This window comes from Castor canadensis, chromosome 15, assembly GCF_047511655.1.
Source record: "Castor canadensis chromosome 15, mCasCan1.hap1v2, whole genome shotgun sequence".
Lineage (NCBI taxonomy): Eukaryota > Metazoa > Chordata > Mammalia > Rodentia > Castoridae > Castor > Castor canadensis.
The window spans coordinates 59848827-59872757 of NC_133400.1; the positions used below are offsets into that span (position 1 = coordinate 59848827).

At 39.6% G+C, this 23931-nt stretch overlaps 1 protein-coding gene across 1 annotated transcript in view; it reads right to left on the reverse strand.

The window, feature by feature from the left end:
* Window positions 1-14048, reverse strand: part of LOC141410495 (neutral amino acid uniporter 4-like) — a 30303-nt gene extending 16255 nt beyond the window's left edge. The window contains 6 exon segments of the mRNA XM_074055411.1: window positions 1061-1288; window positions 6903-6987; window positions 8923-9018; window positions 10389-10448; window positions 10954-11290; window positions 13749-14048. Of these exon segments, the coding sequence (XP_073911512.1) occupies window positions 1061-1288; window positions 6903-6987; window positions 8923-9018; window positions 10389-10448; window positions 10954-11006 (522 nt within the window). The 5' untranslated portion in view covers window positions 11007-11290; window positions 13749-14048.
* Window positions 14049-23931: the final 9883 nt, after the last annotated feature.

Consider the following 23931-nt stretch of genomic DNA (forward strand, 5'->3'; position numbering starts at 1 on the left):
GAGTAAAAACGTGACAGTGTGAGAATGGAAAGGGACCCAAAGGGCAGGATCATCCGGTATTACTAAACCGTTATTCAAGGCGAGCATGAGGCTATTTCACTTCCCCGTGCATGAGCTCACACTGTTCCCTCTGCCCCTATAGGGAATGACCTTTTCTGTCCCACTAAGTCTTAAACGTTCAGCTAGGGTCACAGACCCTAAAATCCTTTTGTGATCTTCTTTCCTGTTTTACTGCATTCATATGTGCTATGAAAAAGAATACAGGTTTGGGAATTCAGAGATGGGAAAAACAAAAAAGACTCCCCAGAAGAGTTTGCAATGAATTGTAATAGAGAATTTACAATTACCTTGAAAGATGGTATAGGATGGGTTAGACAGCAGGGAACAAAACAGGGTTCTCAACCATCTTAGGGTCATTGGCCCCTTTCAGATATGAAAGTCCTCTCACTGCTTAGCAGGAAAATGCATATACACATAAGGAAATGCTAAGTCTTACAAAAATTCTAAGGGACTTTCAAATTCCTAAATCCAAAGAAATCTTTTTAAAGAAATTGGGTAAAGAATCCCAGACCACAGCTGATGAAATCAGTGCATGTTATTACATGCAGTCCAGGAGAAGGGGCCACAGCCTCACAGAGTGGGAGCAGACTTAGGCAGTGATAAGAAAATGACAGAATCACATACATATCCATCCCTTGTGATTGGGTTGGCATGTGATTGTAAAATTTTAAATGAGTAACAATACACTCAATGAGTTGTCCCATGTGAACACTGTATTAAGAGCACAATCCTAAATCTCACAACATCTTTAATAGGGTGGGTAGGTACTACCAAATTCTGAAGCGTATTTGCCAAGGGCCAAAACCAGACCTGAGTACAAAGCCTGTGCCTGTCATGTCTGTCACACACTTTTCTAGTCAAAAGTTCCCCCATGGATAACATTAACTGCTCGTCTGCTGTGTGCCTCACATCCAGTGCAGGTCTTTACCTATCATACTATTACCTCTACAGTAAACAAAAGCCTTACTTAACTATGACATTTTGCTAAAAATGTACCTACCCTCACAACATATTGGTAAATTATCACCAGACTGACAGCCATGGAAACGTTGGCAAGAAACGAAAGCACAAACAGAATCTTTAGCTCACGAATGAATACCAGAAGAATTATAAATGGAAGAAAGCAAAGCATGTATATCCCCAGGTCCACAGTTCTCCTCTCACATGCACTAGATGAACTGGAAGTATTCGAAGCAAACACTCTGCTTTCCAATAATCCTTCATGAACCTGTATCAGATTAGCAAAGGAGTAAGGAAGCAGGGAAAACATCCATCAACTTACAAACATAAAAGGTATACAGAAACCCATAATCTATACACACTACGACAGATTCCCAGGGCACGCACTATAATAAATAAGATATTTACTTATTTTCAAGATATTCTGGCTTCCTAGAAACTCTTACGTATGTATATATCAGGTGTAAGGATAACTGAGGTAAGAGAATCTCCTTCGGGAGATAACTTCTTATATTGTACTGTAAAAATAAAGTCCACTAGGAAATTATGGCGATGGATTTACTAATTTACTTTGGAGCTCTGTGACTATCATGCTCAAGTTCCCAGCAAAGGTCTTGAAGATCTGCTCTGAGATCTCAGCACCTTCTTCAGAGTAGGAAACAAGTGCTAAGCACTTCTCCGAAACACATAGCAGCCAAAGCAAAGTTTAAAGATCATGCAGAAGGCAACTGTTTATAGATTACCACCACTATCAGTACATATTTTCTAAGTCGCCACCAGATTCATGCACGGCCATTTGCTAGACAGCAGGTCACTTCTGCTTGAGTAGAAATCTTTTACAAGATAAACCAACTTCGTCTGAAAACTTATTCACCCACTTCCATAACCCGATTTTCAGATTTACTATTTGCAGGTTCCACGTATTAAAAATTGTCTGTGATTCAATTAATCATATAATCCAACTTACTAAAATAGATGAAATTTATAGAAGATTTTAGAAACAATTTTAAAACGTACAGCCAAAGAAATCACACTGCAATATAAGTACCAATGAAAACCCATTTTCCCCACACTCTGCACCCTCCTTGGAATATACTGCTACAATCAAGAGCCTGGATACATAGATTCTTAAGAAGTTGACTATAATCACAACAGCTAGTACCATTTAGCACTTTTTCTGTATCAGGCACTGAACTACGTGCTTCATATGTACCTCATTAAATCCTCAAAATGGCTCTCAGAAGTGGGTTACAGTACCAATTTCAATTTAAATTACAGGAAACTGAAGCTTAGAAAGTAGAAAAATTTATGTAATATCAAGCTAGGGAGTAGGGGTTGTAGAATCCAAACTTAGGCCTGAGAATTGTGAGAGCTCCATGTTAACCTGACCAAATTCTGCAACATAGAGAGGGTGCTCTGAGCAAGTGCCACCTGTCCTGTGCTGACACATCGCTCTTTGAGTGGAGAAAGAGGCCAACAAGTCAGAGCTTTGAAACAAAGCTCTGATAAGGTTGATAATTCAAGAGTTTCCTTTACTTTACTATACATTTGTAATTTATGATAAGCAATACTTAATGTCACTCAGGTGGTGGGGACTTCATCTACTACAGTTTTAAGCTATGTGGCAATTTATAACTCGCACTCTCTCGTGCTATGCCACGCACCATTTAAGAGATGCATAGCTCACCGTTATCTTTCTGGTAACTGGCATTGGAGCTTTATATTTTAGTTTCTATTAATCTGAATTGAAGCAAAACTGGCAACTTGCATCCTTTGGCATTAAGAAGAGAGCTCATTACTAACTCAATTCTTGCAACAACTAAATTGTTTAGAGCCAAGGGCTTCTTATCAAAGCAGTACCTCTGAAAACAGTATTAGATAAAGGTGAAAGTTAAGCTCTACCATGAATTTCTGGCAAAAAATAGACAGTAACACAAACCATTTTTAAAGGGCTGTCTGAATTACTGGGTGCTTGGTAACTTAAAATTAATTCTATCATAAATATAATATTTTAGCATTCATTGGTAGAAAGATGGTTATGACAATTCTCAGGATTAAAAATTACAATAAAATAAAAATGTAGATACATACCTAGAGCAAGATTCAGGTAAACATTTGAGTCCTTTGGTGCCCTCTACAGACAGAGATAGGCTATCTAATAGGACTTCTATGGTCTCACATGTTTACCATGTACACTAGAACAAATATTATAAAATAAAATTACTAAATTCAGTTCTTTCCATTTAGACTTCAAATTTACTAAAATCTACTACATCTTAACTTTTCAATGGCTTATAATTTAATGGTTAAAGTTCCAAAAGCAAATTAAGTTCTTTGGTAAAGCTAAAGAATTAATGCCATACTTCCCCCTACATTTAAATACTGTTTTATGTTTTACAAAGACTTTCACAAATCTTTTATCAGATGAGTCTCACAATAAGTTTATCAGGAACAAGGGAAGATTTTGTTACTATTCCTATTTTACAAACAAGGAAGCTGAGGCTTGGCCAGGGATAAGAGGTCTTACCCACTGTCAGAGCTAAATCTGAGAGCAAGGATTTGGTCTCCTATCTTCTGACTCCTGCGAATGTAAACTACATTTCCCCATCTCCATTCTCCATGCCAAAACACTGTCTCATCTATGTGAACTTTTCCAGAGTATCTCAAGAGTGAGACAAGGAGGAGCTACCAGAACTATGGCAGATGAGAATCGCCAATGCAGTATTTCCCTCGCCCCCCATCTGTCATAATGGTTTAAAGGGACCAAGATCAGCTACGGTGCAGGTTTTCACATGTGTCTGACAACTAAACCATTAATTCTTTGGGTTATGGAAATACTGCACCTTCAGTCTCACGCATATTAGGGAAGTACCAACCCCACAGCTTGATCCTAGAGTTTTCATTAACAATGTGCTATATACTGTCACATCTCTGCAGAGTGGCACTCTCTACTCCATGATGCTCAGACCTCACCTCTTCTGCCCAGGTGATGTGTCATTGCTCTCAACTACTTTCCAAAGCCTGCTCTTTATGGCTCTAAAGGGCTTTCACCTTTCTATCTACAGCAGGCATTCTGCTTACCTCCCAGAGAGTCACTTTTACTTTTGTTTTGTTTTTTTCGGCAGTACTGAAGTTTGAATTCAGGGCCTGCACTTGCTAGACAAGCAAACACTCTACCACTTGAACCTTGACCCCTATCCCCAGTCCTTTTTTTTGCTTAAGTTATTTCTCAGGTAGGGCCTAATGATTTTGCCCAGGACCAGTGTCAGACCACAAACCTCCCCTCACACAGCTGGGATTATAGACATGTACCACCACACCCAGCTTCGTGGTTTTTTTGCCTGGGCTGGTCTTGCACTGCAGATCCTCCCATCTCTGCCTCCCGAATTGCTGAGTTTTATAGGCATGCGCCACCACACCCCGCTTGAAAATCAATTCTCTACCCCATCTTCCAGATATGCACAAATGAGTTAAACTTTTCATTCAACTTTGGAAGCAACTGATCATATTTCATAGGAGAAAGTTATCCAAAACTTTTAGGCATTCATTTTCTCCCGTTTTTTTTACTCTGTTACACACACACACGCATGTACCTAAAATCAGACATTCTGTCCAGCGATAAACAACATGTTAGGTGGTAAGCCAGGTGTGGTGGTGAACGTCTATAAACCCAGAAGCAGATGGATCATGAGTTCAAGGCCACAGCAAGACTCTGTTTCCAAAAACACCCACAGCGAATGTTAACCGTGACAAAGACCTAGGTTGCAACCTAATTACACAGACTTTAGGATATATTTCTCATGTTTTGTAAGTCAGCTTCATAAAAATAAGTACACCATGTACTTCACAGAGTAATTATAAAGATCAAAATGCTGTATATCACAGCATGCAGATATAAAATCATAAGGCGTTATTCCTAGGTTAAACAGAGCTTACTGATCACTCTCAGCACACATGAGAAACAGAGGAGTGCTGCCATCTTGCACAGTCCTAAAATTCATTTCTTCATCGTAGTCCCATGTGAATGACTGGCAAGATGGTACATGTTATCAGCGCTTGACATCAACATCCTTATGAGGAATGGGGAGTCCTAGGAATATGCAATTTTTGGCACATCATCTACAAAAAGTAATGCTAATGGAAGCACTGACACTTTATTTGATAAACAAGAGCACAAGCAGAACTGCTGGTTCTTTCCATTCCCTCACATGTCTCTTCTCTACATGCTGTCACTGGTCTCTCACTCTATTCTACAATAACATATATCTGAGAGAACACCTGTACCTAAAGGATCAGCACAAGTTTAAGTTACAAATTATTCTACCAGAAAAGTTTGTTTCGTAAGTTGTCCTTTCTCTCATAGGATTTGGGAGTCTAGTGGTGGAAATCAACCTATAAATTAACTTTAATACAGTATGATCAAGGTTATTTTTTGAAGTCTTATAGAAGTAAGGAGAAAATAATAAATTCCAGGAAGAGGTGAAGAAAAGGATGTCATGGAGGAACAGCTATGGAAGGTTTCCCAGGTGACACTGAAACTGGGTTGGGAAATTTTCCAGAAATACACAAAACTTTTATAAATGCTGACATGTGGAAATAAAGCACTCACAACTAAGTGTGACCCTTTAAGAGACCCTCTCATTTCTATACAACAGCTCCACCAACTCTTTCAACATTAAACAGCTGTGGCTCAAGTGTAATCTACAGGGATGGACAAAATCAGGGGTTGGCAAAGCACAACCTGCAGAGCAAATATGGTCCACCATCTGGTTTTGCAAATAAAACTTTACTGGAATACTGCCACATTTATTTGTTTACATATTGTTGTCTATGGCTGAGTTGAGTAGTTGCAACAGACACCATATGGCCTGAAAAGCAGAAAATACTTTTTACTTAACATTTTACAGAAAGTTTGCCAATTCTTGGTCTTAACATAAAATGAAGCACACTTTGTATTTAGAAAAGAGAGTCAAATGTATACTTATATATACTTCAAGGTTCTTTAGAAAACATATTTACATCATCATCTTGTATTAAACATGTATAAGACAATATTTATTACGTATAATGTTTACTGCACTATATATATTTGGATAATTAACGTTATTGGCTGAAAAGATGGTTAAAGAAGATGGGGGTAAATAGGAATTAGTACCAGTCATAAAGAAGTATGTCTGACTGTTTTGGCGTGAGTTTTTAGTCTGGTATTTTGCACGCTTGTCCACATAGACTGTCGACTGTGTTTGCCATCAAAGCTGCAAACCACCTCCTCTTCAAGCAAACCCTTCTAACACAGACAGAATATAGAAAACTATAATGCTCAGATACTACCTTTTTAAACAATGGCAGCAATTACTGGATTTTAGTAATAAATGCTCACTTTTTATAAACCTCACTTTTTTGGGCTGCTGGATAATCCATGTACTCTCTATAGAATATCAGAGTAAAGAAAACGACCCTGAAATATCTATACATATGCTTTTGAGATCTAAATTTTGGGGGGTTGATTTTATTTTTATTTTGAGGGACTCAGTCTTGCTCCGTAACCTTGAACTCACAATCCTCCTGTCTCAGTTTTCTGAGTGCTGTGACCATAGACATGTGCCACTATCCCAGGCTAAATTTCAAGTCACTAAGTATTAGCAAATCATGTCATGGTCTGATCCGAAAGAACAGACATTGATACCATAAAACAAACAGAAAAATCAAAATAGTATCAGAAATCCAACTTGCAAAACAGAAGACTAAAGGAAAACCTGTAAAATAAGGACGTTTATGAAAGGAAGACATTTTAGTATTTAACCCTGGCTTCCACAGAAGAAATATGCCGTAAGCAGAGCATTAGAAGAAAATGATTTCACTAACTAGAGAAAAATACTCACTTGCTTTACATTTTCAGCTAAGAAGACAATATAAACACTGCAGAATCCCAGCTGTGTTATCACCAGAAAAAAGTCAACCACACTCCTATAGAGAATCCACGAATAAGTGTCAGTAAGAACTGGTAAAATGTCGGTGTATTACTTCTCCTTTGGACTGCTATTTAGCTCCTTGTCATGGACTACTTTATGATAGAATATATTTTTTACTTCCTTAAGTAAAGAACATTTAAAATGTTTGCTTCCTACAAACATCATATATTATGATCCATATGCCACTAGAATTATACAGCAAGGATGAGCAGAAATGTTTCTTCCTTTTCCCCCACATCTCCCTACCTTCATCCTGTTATAATAAATTTCTTTCCTAATAAACTTTGCTATTGTTTTCACTACAAAACAAAAAAGAATTATAGAGCAAAAGAATGCCCAATTAAATTAAAAAGCCAAGAGTTTTACATCACTACCTATTCCTGAAATTCACCAGTTGGAGGACATCTGCTTATAAAACAATGTCATAAAAAATACCACACCTCTACAGCCCAAGTTCTTTTTCTTGTCATGCAGTGTATTTTCCCCCCTCCCTATTCACGGCATTTGCAAATGTGTGACGCGTGCTTGGTACTATTCAAACCATTACTAAGGATGTAGAACGGAGAGCAAGAGGGCATAGCTTAAATCAAACAAGAGATCGCTTACTAGTTTTTTATTTTTAGTGAGTGATCTAGGAAATTCCAGCTATATAAAATACTAAACAGGAGTGAGAAAGAAATATCACCAAAGCTAGCAGTCAAAGTGACATTATTTGGGATGGCAGTTCTCAAGTCACAACATTTGCCTCCATGTTATCAATACACAGCCACACTTCATTGTTTTGGTCCAGAGACAAGGTGTGACTGCAACAGCATGCATCTATTAACCGATAATGGTCTCTTGTGTGACCATCAGTGTCAACAAAACCCACAGATCCTCCTTCTCACTTGGAATTAAAAGGCACCTGGCCTATCTTCATTCTGCCATAATGCTACCATTCTCTCCCTGGTTCTTCAGAGATATTATTTGTAAGTTACCTGGATACCTTAAAATAAATTCAAGTTTCATTTCTCTGATGAATTACATTCAAGTATTTTAGTATTCCCTTAACATTTTTCACCTTTGATTTTAGTGTCCTACCCACAATGCTTCCAGCCATTTCTAACTGAAAGCCATTTTCCTTATAGAAGTAAACAAAGCTGCTTCTAATCTGGGGCAGAAGAAAGATGGGGTTTGGGGTTCTGGATTCTGTAGGCAAAACCGAAGTTCTTTTCCTAGTGTATATTACTTCCAAGTGTTAGGTTCTGTCTCCTTCCTTCTCCTCAGTATATCAAGAACTCAGGAACCTCATGAACTTATGAACAAACCTAAATCTATGAAAATCACCAGAAAAGCCTTCTTTAATCATAAACTACTAACATTGCTCTTTTTCTTAATTCCTACCACACACATTATCTGTACCACAGTTAGCATTTTGTTGATTATTCATGCTTTCTTAATTTTCTTAAATATCCTGTGTTCACCTGGCTTAGAGGTGCCATGTTATCAATAAGAAAGCTATCTAACTAATAAGACAGTAAGATATAAAATACAAACAGACCTCAGAGGTTTTATGAACATATAAACACAATTTTATCTGAAATGAGACTGTAACATTTTTCTTGATTTTTTTCCTTTCATTTAAAAAATTATTAAACATGATTATCTCATTGGTTGACCAGATGCTTTATAAGTATCATTTTATTTAATCTATTATAAAAATTCTGTGAAATATAAGTTCATTTCATAGTGAGATACTCAAACCAAAACAATGAATAACTAGACCAAGGCTATTAAACAGAAAGTTGGTAGAGTTAAGATTTGAACCCAAGGCTGTCTAACTCTGAAGGCCAGTTATTATGTCCCCTCAGCTTTATTTATATCAGATTAGGAAACTTAAAAATTAACAAAATTTCAGCAGCTAGATATTAAAAATATAGCAAGTGCCTACCTTCCCCAAGCTGCTTGCTTCTGAAGACAACTCCAAGGGCTGGCTTCCATAGCAAGACTCACGGTGCCACTATAACCCAAGGCTGGCTTTTTAAACCTGTCATTTAATCACACACACACACACACACACACACACACACACACACAAAAGAAAAACATCTAGTTGGTCCACAAAACCACTCCTAAAAAGGAACATCTAATAAGTGGAAATTAATGAAAACAGGGCTATGAAGTGATAGATTAGTTTTCAAAATGTGAAGATCTATATACTCCTAAAAAGAGGCCTCAAGAAATTATAAATCTTTATCTGTCCTTTTCATCAGAATTTTAATTTTTATCTACTGCTAAAGTTTACATAGCTACAGAATTCAGAGGAGCTAGTATTTTTGCTTCGATGATTTTGATATTTCAAATACATGAAAAATTGACTAGACAGCTCCTGTTCAAATTATTTTATAATGTAACTGCATGAATTTCCATTATATTCTCATGTAAAGTATCTCATTTAATCTTCAAAATAGCACCATGAGGTAGGCATTATTTCACCATTCTTTCTCTCCAACCTTTTTGCAAGTATGCATAGTTATTTAAACATCATAAGTGACATGCTTCTTTTTAAGAACGTTCAACAATGACAAAAGAGCCAAGACTAGAATTCTGGTCTACTGGAATAGACTTTTTTTTAATGGTTTGTTGTCCAGTAGAAATGTTTCATGATACAAAAATAAACAAAAAGGCATGTATTATTTTACTGATATCGACAAACCCCACACGTCGGTACACAGCACTGAAGGCACTGTACCCAAAACTAAACTGCTAATAAATTAAAGACCTTGGACTATAACTGAAAGTGTACCACTGACTCCATTTCCTCTTTATATCTATTCTGATTTTCCCACTGGTACTAGGCAAAAAAAAAAAAAAGGCCACCCTATCTCACTACTAAGGTTCATATCATAAGTACTATGAAGATCCCTTGTTTGTGGATTCAATCAAACATGTATGAAAAACACTGTATTGGATATATTCAGACTTATTTTTCATGTCATTATTCCCTAATACAGCATAACTATTTGCATCGCATCTACACTGTATCAGGCATTACAAGTAACTAGAGACGATTTGACCTATGAGGAGGAAGTGCCATGGCACCACGCAAACACTCCACTGCTGAGCGTGAGGGACTTGTGCGGCTGCAGATTTGGTGTCTGTGGAGATGGGACCAATACTCCAAGAATGTCAAGGATGACTAAACTGATGACTACATTTACATCTTATGCAACGCTACCCCACCCCATACTCATTATCTTAGATGTGTCTACATACAGATGAAAGGAAATACAGCCTCTGGTTGAAAAGCACAGACATACAAGGCTACGATGCTCTAAATAAGCACACAGTTTTAAAATAAATTAGACTTAATGAATCCACATTTACCTCTGACACAGAAAGTGACTGCAACGTTACCAGTATGTGCGTACAGTGAATGGAAATGATTCCTGTGAACACAAGGCTGATTGGCCCAAGCTGTGGGAAAGAAAATGCAAAATGTTTAAATATTTAAATTTAAAGACACTGGTTAATCATAAAATCAGTAAGTCAGTGTACTACTGATTTTCAATGAAAAAAAATTGGACAAAATGATTAGTTATTTGCATAAGGGAAAAAAAATCAATAAACTTGATACAGAAAGGACATTAAGCAATATTTAAGACAACACGGATGACAGCACTGCAAAAAAAGAAATGGGTCCAATCAAAAGTGTTAAATATAACTTCTTTACTTTATAAATGGGTTCTCCCCATTGAGGTTTTCTGTAATTACAGTAATTTCTCTAACAGTGTTTTAAATGTTTATTTTTAAAAGATATCGTTACTCCTTTTGTTAACTATGTTTCCTTGTCTGAAAACTGTATACTTCATTCTGAGTCTAAAGAAAAATGGAGACAATACAATAATCTGCTCTTATAACTACGTTTGTTGTTGTAAGTACACTGCTCAAATCTCTGAAATTCCAAAAGACAAAACCATACCTGGAAAGTTCCAATATTGTGCTAGGTTTCATGGGGATTTTGTCAAAAAACATAAGTAATTAAGAACAAATGAAAACAGTAATTCTCATCTTATATCATTATCAAGTTCACATAATTTTATCAATACAACAAAGATCTTCTAAATATCACTTCACCGGTTATATCTGGTGAGGCTGTATGCTAGCTGGCAGTGATTTTTGCTTACAATTACCTACAAGCTGAGTGCAGATTACAAAGAAGTCTTACCACTACGCCTGCATTTTTAATTGCCAATGGGAGTCCTAAAAGGCCTGTCCCAATATTTCCTTTAAGAAGATGCATCAGAGTTTGCACAAACCTGAAAAGTAAAAATTGTGAGATTTAAACATTTTAGAAAACTATTAAAATCACAATTTTAATTTTACTATTAGAAGGGAAGTGAAAATTTAATCTAGGTGACGAGCCTATTTCCACTTCACAAGTAATCCAGAATTCATACTTGGTTCCAGTCCTATCTTTGTTACTTACAAGTGGAACACAGAGAATTATTGTGGAAACTGAATGAGATATTTAACTGAAAGTGGTTTCGCACGCTGAAAAGTGATAACGAAATGATTTTCTTGTAAGATACTTTGCTGCTATGACTTCAGAACACTGGCACTGTCTATGTAATCAGGGCACTAAACACCCAGCTATGATTATCAATCTGAGAGGAAGTTAATTAAAAGAAAAGCACAAGTTTAAAACTACCTGTGTTATCAGGTAAGATAACTATCAACTAATTTTCGAACAGCACGAATTCCCTCAGGGATCTGACCTAAGAATACTTGCTAGGCAGCAGCTGAAGAAACTTTTCTTGACCAAGAAATTAAAGCTAGGAAGAGCACAGAATTGCTAGACAAAACTGCTTGCCTAGAATCTCTTAGTTCACACTCTTCTCTTCCGACGAATTTCACGTTACTTTGTTTAATCACTGAGCTCCTTTCAGGATAAGAACTCATTAACGAGAAGGACACATCAGTGAGTTGTGTCTTCCCTACAACTTTGCTCACACCGCTCTTTTGCGTTCTCAATCCCCCTTCTCTCAGGACACAAGGCTGCCTACACCGTCCCCCGTCCTCGCCTACGCCGCCGCCACCCCCGCCCTCGCCTACGACGTCCCGGTCCTCGCCCCTGCCGCCTGCGCCACCCCCGTCCTCGCCTACGAAGCCCCGGTCTCGCCGCCGCCGCCCCTTTACTCGCTGCCGCCGTCTTCGCCGCTGACGTTGACGCTGCCCGTCCTCGCCGCCGCCCCTGTCCTCACTGCCGCCGTCCTCGCCGCCGACGCCGCCACTGCCGTCCTCGACGCCGCCAACCTCGTCCTCGCCGACGCCGACACCACCCCCGTCCTCGCTCCCGACGCCGCCCTCACCGCCGCCCACGTCCTCGCCGCTGCCGCCTGCACCACCGCCGTCCGCGTCCCGGTCCTTGCCGCCGACGCCACCCCCGCCCTCGCCGCCGCCCCGGTCCTCGCTGCCGACACCGCCCTCGCCACCGCCCACGACCTCGCCGCCACCGCTACCGCCAACGCCGTCCTCACCGTCGTCGCCCCAGTCCTCGCTGCCGACGCCGCCCCTTCACTCGCTGCCGCCGTCTTCGCCGCAGACGCCACCTCCGTCCTCAACGCCGCCAACCCCGTCCTCACTGTCGTCGCCGCCGCCGTCGTCTTTGACGCCGCCCTCGCCGCTGCCGCCTGCGCCACCCCCGTCCTCGCCTACGACGCCCCGGTCTCGCCGCCGCCGCCCCTTTACTCGCTGCCGCCGTCCTCGCCGCCGCCCCTGCCGTCCTCGACGAAGACGCCGTCCTCAACACCGCCAACCCCGTCCTCGCTCCCGACGCCGCCCTCACCGCCGCCCACGTCCTCGCTGCTGCCGCCTGAACCACCGCCGTCCGCGTCCCGGTCCTCGCCGCCGCCAACCCCGTCCTCGCCGCCGACGCCGCCCTCGCCACCACCGCTACCGCCAGCGCCGTCCTCACCGTCGTCGCCCCAGTCCTCGCCGCCGACGCCACCCCTTCACTCGCTGCCGCCGTCTTCGCCACAGACGCCACCTCCGTCCTCGCCCCCGACGCCGCCCTCGTCGAAGACACCGTCCTCGCCGCGCACGCCGTCCTCACCGTCGTCGCCCCAGTCCTCGCCGCCGACGCCCCTGTACTCGCCGCTGCCGTCCTCGCTGCCGCCGCTGTTCTCGCCGCCGACGCCCCTGTACTCGCCGCTGCCGTCCTCGCCGCCGCCGCTGTTCTCGCCGCCGACGCCCCTGTACTCGCCGCTGCCGTCCTCGCTGCCGCCGCTGCCGTCTTCGCCGCCACTGCCGTCCTCGACGAAGACCTCGCCGCCGCCACTGCCGTCCTCGCCGCCGACGCTGTCCTCGCCCGCCGTCGCCGCTGCCGCCCACCTGACTGTTCACGCCGGCAAGATGGCGGCGGCGGAAGCCACAGACGACGGTACCTGCCGCCTCCGGGCCGAAGAGGTCGCTCCCGAGCGCTGCGATGCACGGAGGGATCCCGGCCGTGGATGCGCACGCGTCTCAGGTACGTTACGCGAGGCGTCCTTGGGTTGGCTGGGCCCGTATGTGGGGGACACTGGGGGACAACTTGAGGTGGGGGCGGCTCCTGAGTTGGAGTAGGCGGGGCCTTTCATTCGGGTGATGGGCTCATTGATTGATTGACAGATCCGTCTCCCGAAGCCTTCTTGCTGCCTCCAGAAGACACAGACTTCGTTCTTGGTTTGATGGTGTTCGGTTTTCATGAAGCATTGCGTTTGAGCATAGGGCACTTACCTTTTCCTTTTTGTTCTCAGCGCTGTGACAGTGCAGGACTCTCAGTAGGCTTGTTAATATGTCTGCCGCCTTCTTTAGAAAATAGCATATTACTTTAACTCATCTAATGTGCTTTTAAAATAGTAACTAAAGGTTATACTTCGCTCACAATTCTTTAGTGTAATAAGTCTAGACATGTTCAAATAGATCTTACTCAACTGCCAACAGAAAAAACGTTTCTGGTGGGAAGCATACGTAGTAGTTTGAAAGTGAAGATAATCAGATACTAGGATTGGCTTATCTCATGGGCCCATGACAGGAAACGTCACCACCAGTCACACTTCTGAGCTGTAGAGAAATTCAGTCTGTATCTGTTGCTCTTTTGCTCCAATGTGTTATTCTCTAACGGATGAAATGGCACATGTGGTATCTTTAGGGGCCAAACAGCACAGCCAAGTATATATTTTATCAAGTAATACTGAAATTGATCAGGGAAACTACAAGATTAGCTTAAGGAGTTAGGAAAATTCTAGAGTGGGGTGTGATACCCAGCCTGCTGTACAAGAACCTGCCTGCCCTACTGTCAGTCAGGTGAAACATTTTTTTCCAAGCTTTCTTCTCTTACTCCCAGTTAGTGTTTTGGTATCTAGCAATCTGATTTAAGTTAATAGCTGCTCTTGTTCATACCCATTTCTTTATTGCTGAAACTCATACTGGTGATTGCAGTGGGTGGTACTGGGCTATGAAAGTTAGTTTGTCCCAGATACACGTTACTGTTTTTAGTGTATTTATTGGCCTATTGCGTTATGAGCGCTTTTAGTGTTCTTTACAGCAACCATCTGTAGCTAAAAAATGAATTTGCAGTTTTCCAATCCAAATATACTCTTGTGACTCTTAAGTAAGGAATACAGGATTTTGTTCCATGGTGACTAGTCAGTCATACCTAAAGTAAAACTCTAAAGCATAAAATGTATAACTTTAGCATTTAAATAAAAAACATCTTAATAGTCTATTGGTTTTATTTTCCTATAAAAACATTTTGGTCTGTATTCAACCCTTCCTTTCCAGAAAATTACTTCCAGTTCCTGGATTTATCTTTACATGAATTTTTTATAAGCCTTAATGGATTCAAAATGTATACAAGTAATAGATGAAGAGGTTGAAAAATTGATACCTATGGAGCATTTATAGAAGCTTGGAGAGTGTCAAGATACAGAGTATTCTAGCCAGTACTTTCAAAACAGAAGAGTATTGAGAAAATAGAATAAATACTGTAATACAGTTAGTAGTTATATTGTAATATAGTTATATTTAGTATTGTAATATAGTTAGCGTAGTTAGTATTTAGTATTGTAATTTCAGAGCACAAGTTCAGATCACTAAAAATAATAAAATTGGATCGTCAAAAAGTTATAAGTATATTATTACAGACCTATAAAATATTGTCATGTGAGATTTCAAATTGAGATCATAATAACTCCCTCCTCTTTTCCATAATAAAATTGACCTGTATTCATAATTAATAAAGGTATATCCTGAAAAGATCCAGAAAATATTGCAAAAACCAATCAATTGACTCTCAGTTATTATTAAACAAGCTATCTGTCGTGGCAATTTCAAACAGTGAATCATTGTGTGGGGTTTCTAATAAGCCTGGATATTAACCCCAGCTCTGCTTTATCCAAGAAACACTGGATGCATTGTTTAACTTTTTAAGCTAAAGTTTTCTAGCCTCCAAAGTTACGGATAATAATAAGTACTTTATAGGCTACTGTAGTGGTATAAGATGGATATATATACGTATATACACACATATATATATCATGAACACCTTCAGAAGTTAATGAGTTGCTTTATAGTCTAGCCTTTTGTATCTATTAATATAGGTACTATGTCTTATATGTTTTTATATTAGTAAGGTCTAAATATTTGAAGATGTGAATTTATGCTTTTATATTTTAAATAGGTTTCTTAGGTTCGGCTTTTTACTTAATCTGACAGAATAATTACCATTATTTTTTAAACTGGTATATTTAAGTAATTCATATTTAAAATGATTATATTATTATTAGTTCAAGTGATTAAAATGTAAGTATCTTGCTAGTTGTTTCTCTGTTACATTTTTTCTTTCTTTTTTTCACTACCTTTTCTTGAATTGAAGCACAATTTCATGGTTCTGTTTTTCTCCTCAATAGACTTACTAATTTCTCCTCTTAAAAAAAAATTCTTTAGTGATACTCTTACAGTGTACAATATACATTTTAAATTAATCTGGATCTACCTTCCAGTAACATTATACTGCTTCATATGCAGTATGTACTGTCTACAACAGAATATTCCCGATACTCCCCACATACTGCTTACGCTATTATTGTCATACATTTTACTTTTACACAGGCTAAGTACTTTTAGAACCATTGTGTGTAAGAAATAAATAAATTTTATCTCATTTTCATTCATTCCAGTTTCTATCCTCTTCATTTCTTTTTGTACATCTGATCCAAGTTTCTCATTGATATCAAATGTATTACACCTAAAATATCTCTCCATACTTCTTATAGAGTGCATCTGAATTGTACATCATTCTACCTGACCCTTCTCATGTCCATTTGTCTCTGTTTTCTTTGTTCTTTTTCCCCTCCTGCTTTCTCTGTCATCTCTTTATTTTTTCCTTCCTTTTTGTGATATGCTTCTCTTAGAATTAGATTGTTATCTTCAAAATGCCACATTTTCAAGAATGTGTTGAAGTTTTAAAATACAATAAGCTGATTTGCAATCAGTGAATGCCCAGCAGCACGGGACAGACTTTCAATTGTGCACAAGTTCCACTGATGTAAGTGGAAAATGCAGGAGCTCTTGTCTTTGTAGGACAAGTATAAGTACAAGTATAAGTAACAAAATAAAGAAAGACTCTCCATGAGCAGTGTGATCTAAAAAGATGAGACAGAGACACTGCAATCCAAGTGACTGTGAAATACCCCTAATGAACTCTCTCAACTCTGCTTCCTCTGAGCTTCCTTCCAGAGCAGGGAAGCCTACAAAGCAAGTCATCTCACTTGAAAGTGCAGCTAGTGGGAGGAAGAAAGACAAAAGTCCCAGGCTGGAGGCAGATTCTGAATTAGTGATAAGCTGCTGCATCCCACATGCAGAGGCTTCTTTCATTTCCGGCAGAAAGTGTTTTATTAAACACACTATACTACTTGGCAGTGTCCTTCATTAACTTTCTGCTTTGCTAATGCGGTTCCTGGAAATAAGCAGATCTAGTTTTCTGTTTATCTCCATGTTATGTAAACAGCTACTGCAAGCCAGGGAGGCAAACAGCAGGGTTAGATTTGAAGAGTCTTCTTGTAGTTAGCATTGCGTCTGGTAAAATGGTCATTGGTCACATTCAGAGGCTTCGAAAAGATGCAAGGTGGGGAGAGTCTGGGGCTGCAACATATTAGAAATGAATACAGATGTGCCTGTTTTATCTTCTCGTTACTCACCCTTGTTTCTGTTTGTCTCTCTCCCTCTCTCTCTTTCCTGTGCTTCTGGTTTTATTTTGTTTCCTTTCTGGAAGAGCTTATAAAAAAGATAACATAATTTAATAATTGGATCAGTTCAGTATGAAAATGCTTAAATCAACTTTTAGTCTCAGAACAAAAATACAAAACAAAGTGAATCAACACCATCACCACCAAAACAATGAAGCTTGCTTTTCCTTGGGCTTTCCCTCTTGTGAGAGTTGTGTCTATGGTTCTTGGATCAGCCTTTTTCAAATGTAAATTTCCACATCAGGAATGATTGATTTGAAGCAACATTGCTGGAGCGGCACTGTTCATCCCTTCCCGCTCCAGCATACAATGAGCTCCCTCTGTGCAGCAAACAGACCCAGGACTGGGAACCAGGGGTGAGTTACTCACTGGAGATAATAACACAGTAGCTCGTGTCCCTGCCATTAGAAATCAGGTGTCTGGTGGTGGAGAACAGATGAAAATCACAGCACAGTGCACTTTTATTTTTACAACAAACACGCACAGTGCAGTAATTTAGCAAATGGATTGTTCTTGATAATTGAATAGCCTGTGTAGCAAACAGCTGATTCTTTGATGAATTAAGTAGATAGGGGCCTGCATCCAACAATACAGTTCCAAAAGTCACTGGGTCTTTCTGATGATTCAGAAAGTTGTGAAAGCTGTGTAGTATTTGTTGCGGGATGTTGAGCAAGGTATTTAACCTCAGTGTGTTTTCTCATCTGTAACATGGGACTGATCGTCATATTTCCCTTATACATTGTAAGCATGAAGTACAGTGTATGAAGACTTAGTGCGGTGCCTGGCACAATGTGAACAGTCAATTCCTATTAGTTATTTTTAATGTAATCTTGTAAAATCTTTCATTAATAAGGAGCATGATTGTCACAAAGTAAAAATAACACTAACTTTTTTTTAAACTTTTAAGTTTGGAATAATTTCATATTTACAAAAAATTTGCAAAGACATCACAGTATTTCTGTATATACTTACACAATTGTAGTGCATTTGTCAAACCTAAGGAACTGACATTGATACATTACTATTGACTAAACTCCAGACTTACCTTGATAGTTTGACTAATACTGGTCTTTTGAATATCACTTATTTCGAATTTATCGGAATTTGATTTTGTCTCATGTTTTTTCTCATGACTGTATCAGGGCCTTGGGCTTTGGAAAGAATATCCCAGACATATAGTGTCCTCATCACTTCATATGGGAAGGTATCAATATGATTTATCATTGGCAAAAGTAACAGTTCCTGTTTTTCCCTTTCAATATTGATTTTTAGGAAGCAAGTTTCCAAGTCCAATTCAAACTTAAAAGGAAGAATATTAACCCCCACACTCTGAAGCTTTTTAAAAAATGTCTTTGGAATTTTTTTGTGAAGGAGGCTTGTCACTTTCCTCCCATTTATGTGTTTATTCTGTCAGTATGGATTCATGTGCGTGCGGATGTATATATATTATACTTTGGCTATAATCTAGTACTACATTATTTTGTTACTCATTGGCTCTGGCTTTGGCTATTGGGAAAAGTAGCGCTTGTGCATAAAATGGATGCAAACCGCGTGTCATTAGCCGGGAGGCCTCAATAATTGCAGTCATTGAAGCTGAGTGGAAAGAAATTTTGAGCAGATCTCTATTAGGGAAACCCCTAGTCATGGTGCACAGGAAGCTACACAATAGGGACAGTTCAGTGATGGAGTGGCACTTTAGTGGGATGCTTAAATGCCTTAATGAAGGTAATAAAAAGAGTGGTGTGTTATGTAGTAGAGAGCTGTTTTGCTTGGCTGCACCTAAGCATTTTGGAAACAGTCTTTGTCTCAATTGGTGACATGCTTGTGTTTTAGACTGTGTTTTGGGGGGGATGATATCTGTCTAAATGAAACAGAAAGATTAACACAAACAATATGTAATGCACATTTTGCTTTACTATCACTCACTTCATGTAGTGAGAATCAAAACTGCGATAATGAAAACCTGAGACTAACTGATAGTCCTCCTTGGGAATCACTCACTATAGTAAACTAATCAAGTGTGGAAAATAGGTCTTGTAAATAATACAGATGCTTTGGCTTTCATGAGAGGAAAGAAAAAGAAATGTAGATAGTGGGATGGATATTAGCAGAAAAATTTATGCTGAACAATATCGCCAGAGAAGATGAAAGGTAGTAACCTAAGTCAGCCTAATTTTCATACAAACTATAATGGAGCATTATGTTTCATGTGTATGTATGCACAGAATTTCTAGATTTATTCCATATGGAATATGTGCCTCTTCTCTCCTTTATTTCACATGTCCTCTGTTATTTTTGAAAGTCTTTATGCAATCATGCTTTGAATGCTACTAGGTAGGTTCTTGAAATGTTAACACTCATAAAAATGATGCAACAAAAGAGGCATTTTGAAAAATATCATCTACACTACTTCTGTGTTCTTTTAAGACCTCAAGAGCTTTCTTTTCTTAAGTCAAAGATGTTTACCTGTGCCTCTACCTCTCTCTCTCTCTCTCTCTCTCTCTCTCTCTCTCTCTCTCTCTCACACACACACACACACACACACACACACACACACACACACACACAGCCCCTATTCTCCATTTAGGACTCAGCTTAACTCTCAATTTCTCATAAAGTGTTTCCTGGGCTCACTCTTACGTAGTTCAGTGCTCTTATACTCTCTTAAAACCCTGCCAAGTGGGAAGACATTTCCTCTGCCTCTTAAATCTGTCCCTGGAGGCCTGCAAATTAAACTAACAAAGATGGATTAACAGAAGAAAAGGCACACAGTTTTGTTTTTTTTTTTTAATGTTTACATGCACAGGAAATCACATAAACTCAAAGAAGCGGTTAGATTTGTAAGTATGTATATGTATATATATATATATACATATACATGTATGTTTAGAATATATATGTATACACACACACACTTCAAGAAATGTTAAATGTGGAGTGGGGAAATGATAGGACATGTAACAGAGAACTAATGGAAAGTGAAATCTAATAAGGACTGTTCAGGTAAAGATTTATCGTGTTGGCTTTTTTCTTTGTTCTGTTTTTTTAGGTACTAGGGATTAAACCCAGAGCCTCCTGCATGCTAGGCAAACACCCAGCCACTGAGCTACATCCCCAGCCCTAGATTTATTTTGCTATTGAGTCCCCAATATCAAAGGAGGAGGAGGAAAAGGAGGAGGAGAAGGAGGAGGAAGATGGAGATGAGGAAGAGTAGGATAAGAGCTATGATAAGAGCTGTTCTTCTCTCCTTGGGATGGTGGATCAGGGGTGAGGAACTTACCTTTCTCAAAGAGAAATTTATGCCCTGCCTTTAGGCAGATAAAGAGTGGGCAAAGGACTCTTCCTGCCCCTGTTGATTCTTAATTTCCTTCAACTCAAAATTATTTTTACGCCAAGTGGCATATTTTGGTTTGGGGCAAAATATCATGGCCTGTGATAGTCTGTTCTTGGCAAATTTTGCAAATTTGTGTAATATTGGGTTCTCTGCTATTAGGCTGTAATCCCTTTGAAGGCAAGAACCTTGTCTGTTATTCGCCCTATATACACAAAGTCTAACATAACACCTGGAACTTTAGTTTTACTGGTAAGTATATCATCATGTGAACAAGACAACATTCAACCAAGGAATGCTTTTAGTTGCATTAAAAAAAAAGTCTTTTTTGTTGAAGATTTTAGAATACAGCTGAGATACTTTGTTGAGAGTAAACTTTAGATTGTTCATAGCAATAAAACTTTTTATGGTATATAATCATAATAACATGCTATATAAACTTACATGATGCTTTATCAAGTACTTTTCTGTATGCAAATTCAATCTGCCTCAAATTTCTCCAGAACAATACAAATTTTTCACTTCTCAAAAGAGGAAACCAGTTATGAGCCTGTGTCTCACTTCTGTAATCCTAGCTACTTGTGAGGCTGTGATCAGTAGGATCACAGTTGGTAGCCTGTCAGGGCAAAATGTTTACGAGACCCCAGTCTCAACCAGTAGCTGGGTGTGGTGGTGTGTGCCAGTCATCCCAAACTATGTGGGAGGCTGAGACTTGGAGGATCATGGTTCCAGGCCAACCTGGGCAAAAAAATTTTCCATCTCAGTGGATACAAGCTGGGCATGGTGTTGCATGCCTGTCATCTCAGTGACTGCAGGAAGCATAAAATAGGAGGCTCATGGTCTGGACTGGCCTGGTCAAAAAGAGAGGCCAATCTCCAAAATAACCAGAGCAAAAGGGCTGGAGGTGTGGCTCAAGCAGCAGAGAACCTGCCCTGAATTCAAACCTCAGTACTGCATAGATAGATAGATAGATAGATAGGTAGATAAATGATAGATAGACAGTTGATAGCTAGATGATAGATAAATGATAGATAAATGCTAGATAGATGATAGATACATAGATACTTAGATGATAAGTAAATGATAGTTGATAGATAGATGATAGATAGATAGATAGACAGGTAGGTAGATAGATAGATGGACAGGAAACAGAATGAGATTTCAAGAGGTTACATGACTTAGCCTAACACAACATTGGAGAGAACAGTGGGTAGCTGAGCACTGTCCTCTGATTGAACAGTGAGCCAACCTCCATACTGGCATCTCCCCTGGCTTGAGGATGACAAGGCATTGTGAGTGTCCCCATAGCATGTGAGTCTATATTTTTTGTAGTTTGTGATTTTAGTTTTTCTCCATAAGTTTATGCTACTAGTTTCTAGAAGCAAGTTTTTCCCTATGTTAGACTGGAGCACATTTCTTGTTGGTTTATTATGTTCCAGTCATCATGTTTTCACACAGCTTGAGTAGTTCTTATCTGAAATGCCTATAGACAGAAATGACTTGAATGTTTTTAAATACAGATTTTGGAATATTTGCCTATATATCTATATCTATATCTATATATATCTCTCTATATATATCTCCTGAATATAGATGGAATATTCAGGGATGGGACCAAAAGTCTAAAGAAGAACTCATTTGTGTTCCTTATCCACCTTATACATATAACCTGAAAGTAATTTTATAGTATATTTTAAATAATTTTGTACCTGAGACAGTTTTGTGGTATAGAATTTTCCATTGTGGCATGTTTTGGCACCATGTTCTCAAAAAGTTTCAAACTCTGGATCATTTTGCATTTCAGAGGTTTGGCATAAGAGGGCTCAATTTATTAGAGTCTATGTTTTCCTCTCCTTTACATTTTTTTGTGGGTGTCTGGGGTACTGTGGATTGAATGGCTGACCTTGTGCTTTGTTCTACTGCTTGTGCCGTACCTCAAATCCTTTTGCTTTTAGATGTTAAGATAAGGTCTTGCACTTTTGCTCAGACTGGCCTCAAACCATGATTCTCCTATCTCTGCCCCCCAACTAGCTGGGATTATAGGCATGTACCACCACTCCTAAACTCTTGTCCTTTACATTTATCTATATTTTATTCTAAAACCTCTGTCACCCAGCCAGAATGAAGTTCTGTCCCATTCCTCAATGGCAGTCCTCCTTGCTTGCTACTATGTGGGGCTCCCATTATTCCATACCTCAAAAAGTGTAAAATGGGTTCTCTGGACATTGGTTTCTTTGCCATCATGAAGGACCCGGCCCAAATGACTCCTTGAGATAGAAGGACTCTGCTATTCCAGTACTGTAGGAGGCTAGGGTGTTCAGTGTAACAATAACACACTGGTTTGCTGTGGATCCATCACCTCCCTGGGGTGCTGCTAAGGAGGGCATAAGCTCCTCACTCCTTCTGGGAATCCCTCCCAATGTTCACACTTTCCCCCAGCTGTTGGAGACTCTCTTCCTCTTTGCTCTTGTTTCCTTAGAGAAACGCCATTGCTCAACTTCTCTCTGGGGTGTGCATAACATCTCAGTAAGGAGTTAAGACATTTACAAAAGGAAAGAAAAAACATTGACATCTGCTTCTTATGTTTTCCACTCTGAAAAAAAAAATCCCCAAAGCAATGAAGTAGTAAGGAATTACTGGGCTATCTTAAATAAATGAAGGGAAAATTATGAGGGGAACAAACATAATCCTATCTTAACATAGCACCCTCCCGTAGCTATCTTCTCCCCTTTAGACAGTAAATATCTTGACGGTTTTTGAGGGTAGTAAATATGTCCTTTCAATTTTGATACTGTGGCACCTTACAGAGTCTCCAATGTGGTAGGTCCTTACTGTTGTGGAAAGGAGAGAGGAAGGATTGAAAAGGGAAATGAGAAAGAGGAAAGAAAGATGAAAAAAGAGAAAGATGGGATGAAGATGTAATTACACATATCAAAATGTAGCAAGAGTTCGTTCAACATAGAAAGTATGGTAGTCATGTTGCTAAATTCTATCTGTAACATAAAAATTCCCCAGGACCTAAAAATTAGAAAAGGAGGCATGCTTCAATGCATATAACCAAGGGTAAAACAAAACAGATGTTGTTGGTCTACAAGATACCAAGAATCTGCTATCTCCATAGTTTTTCAATAGAGACCACTCCAAGGCATAGAAACTCGGTTCACTATAACTCCCAACATCAAGTCCAAGATGGACTGAGTCAGGAGGGGCACTTGACCTGGTAGTGTTTTACCACTTTAACCAAGAAGTTACCTTTTGTGAAAAGATGAGCTCAACCTCTCAGCTTCTTGAGAGTCTTGAGAGTAAGGTAGCCAACAGAGGGCACTGAGGCAGAGAAATC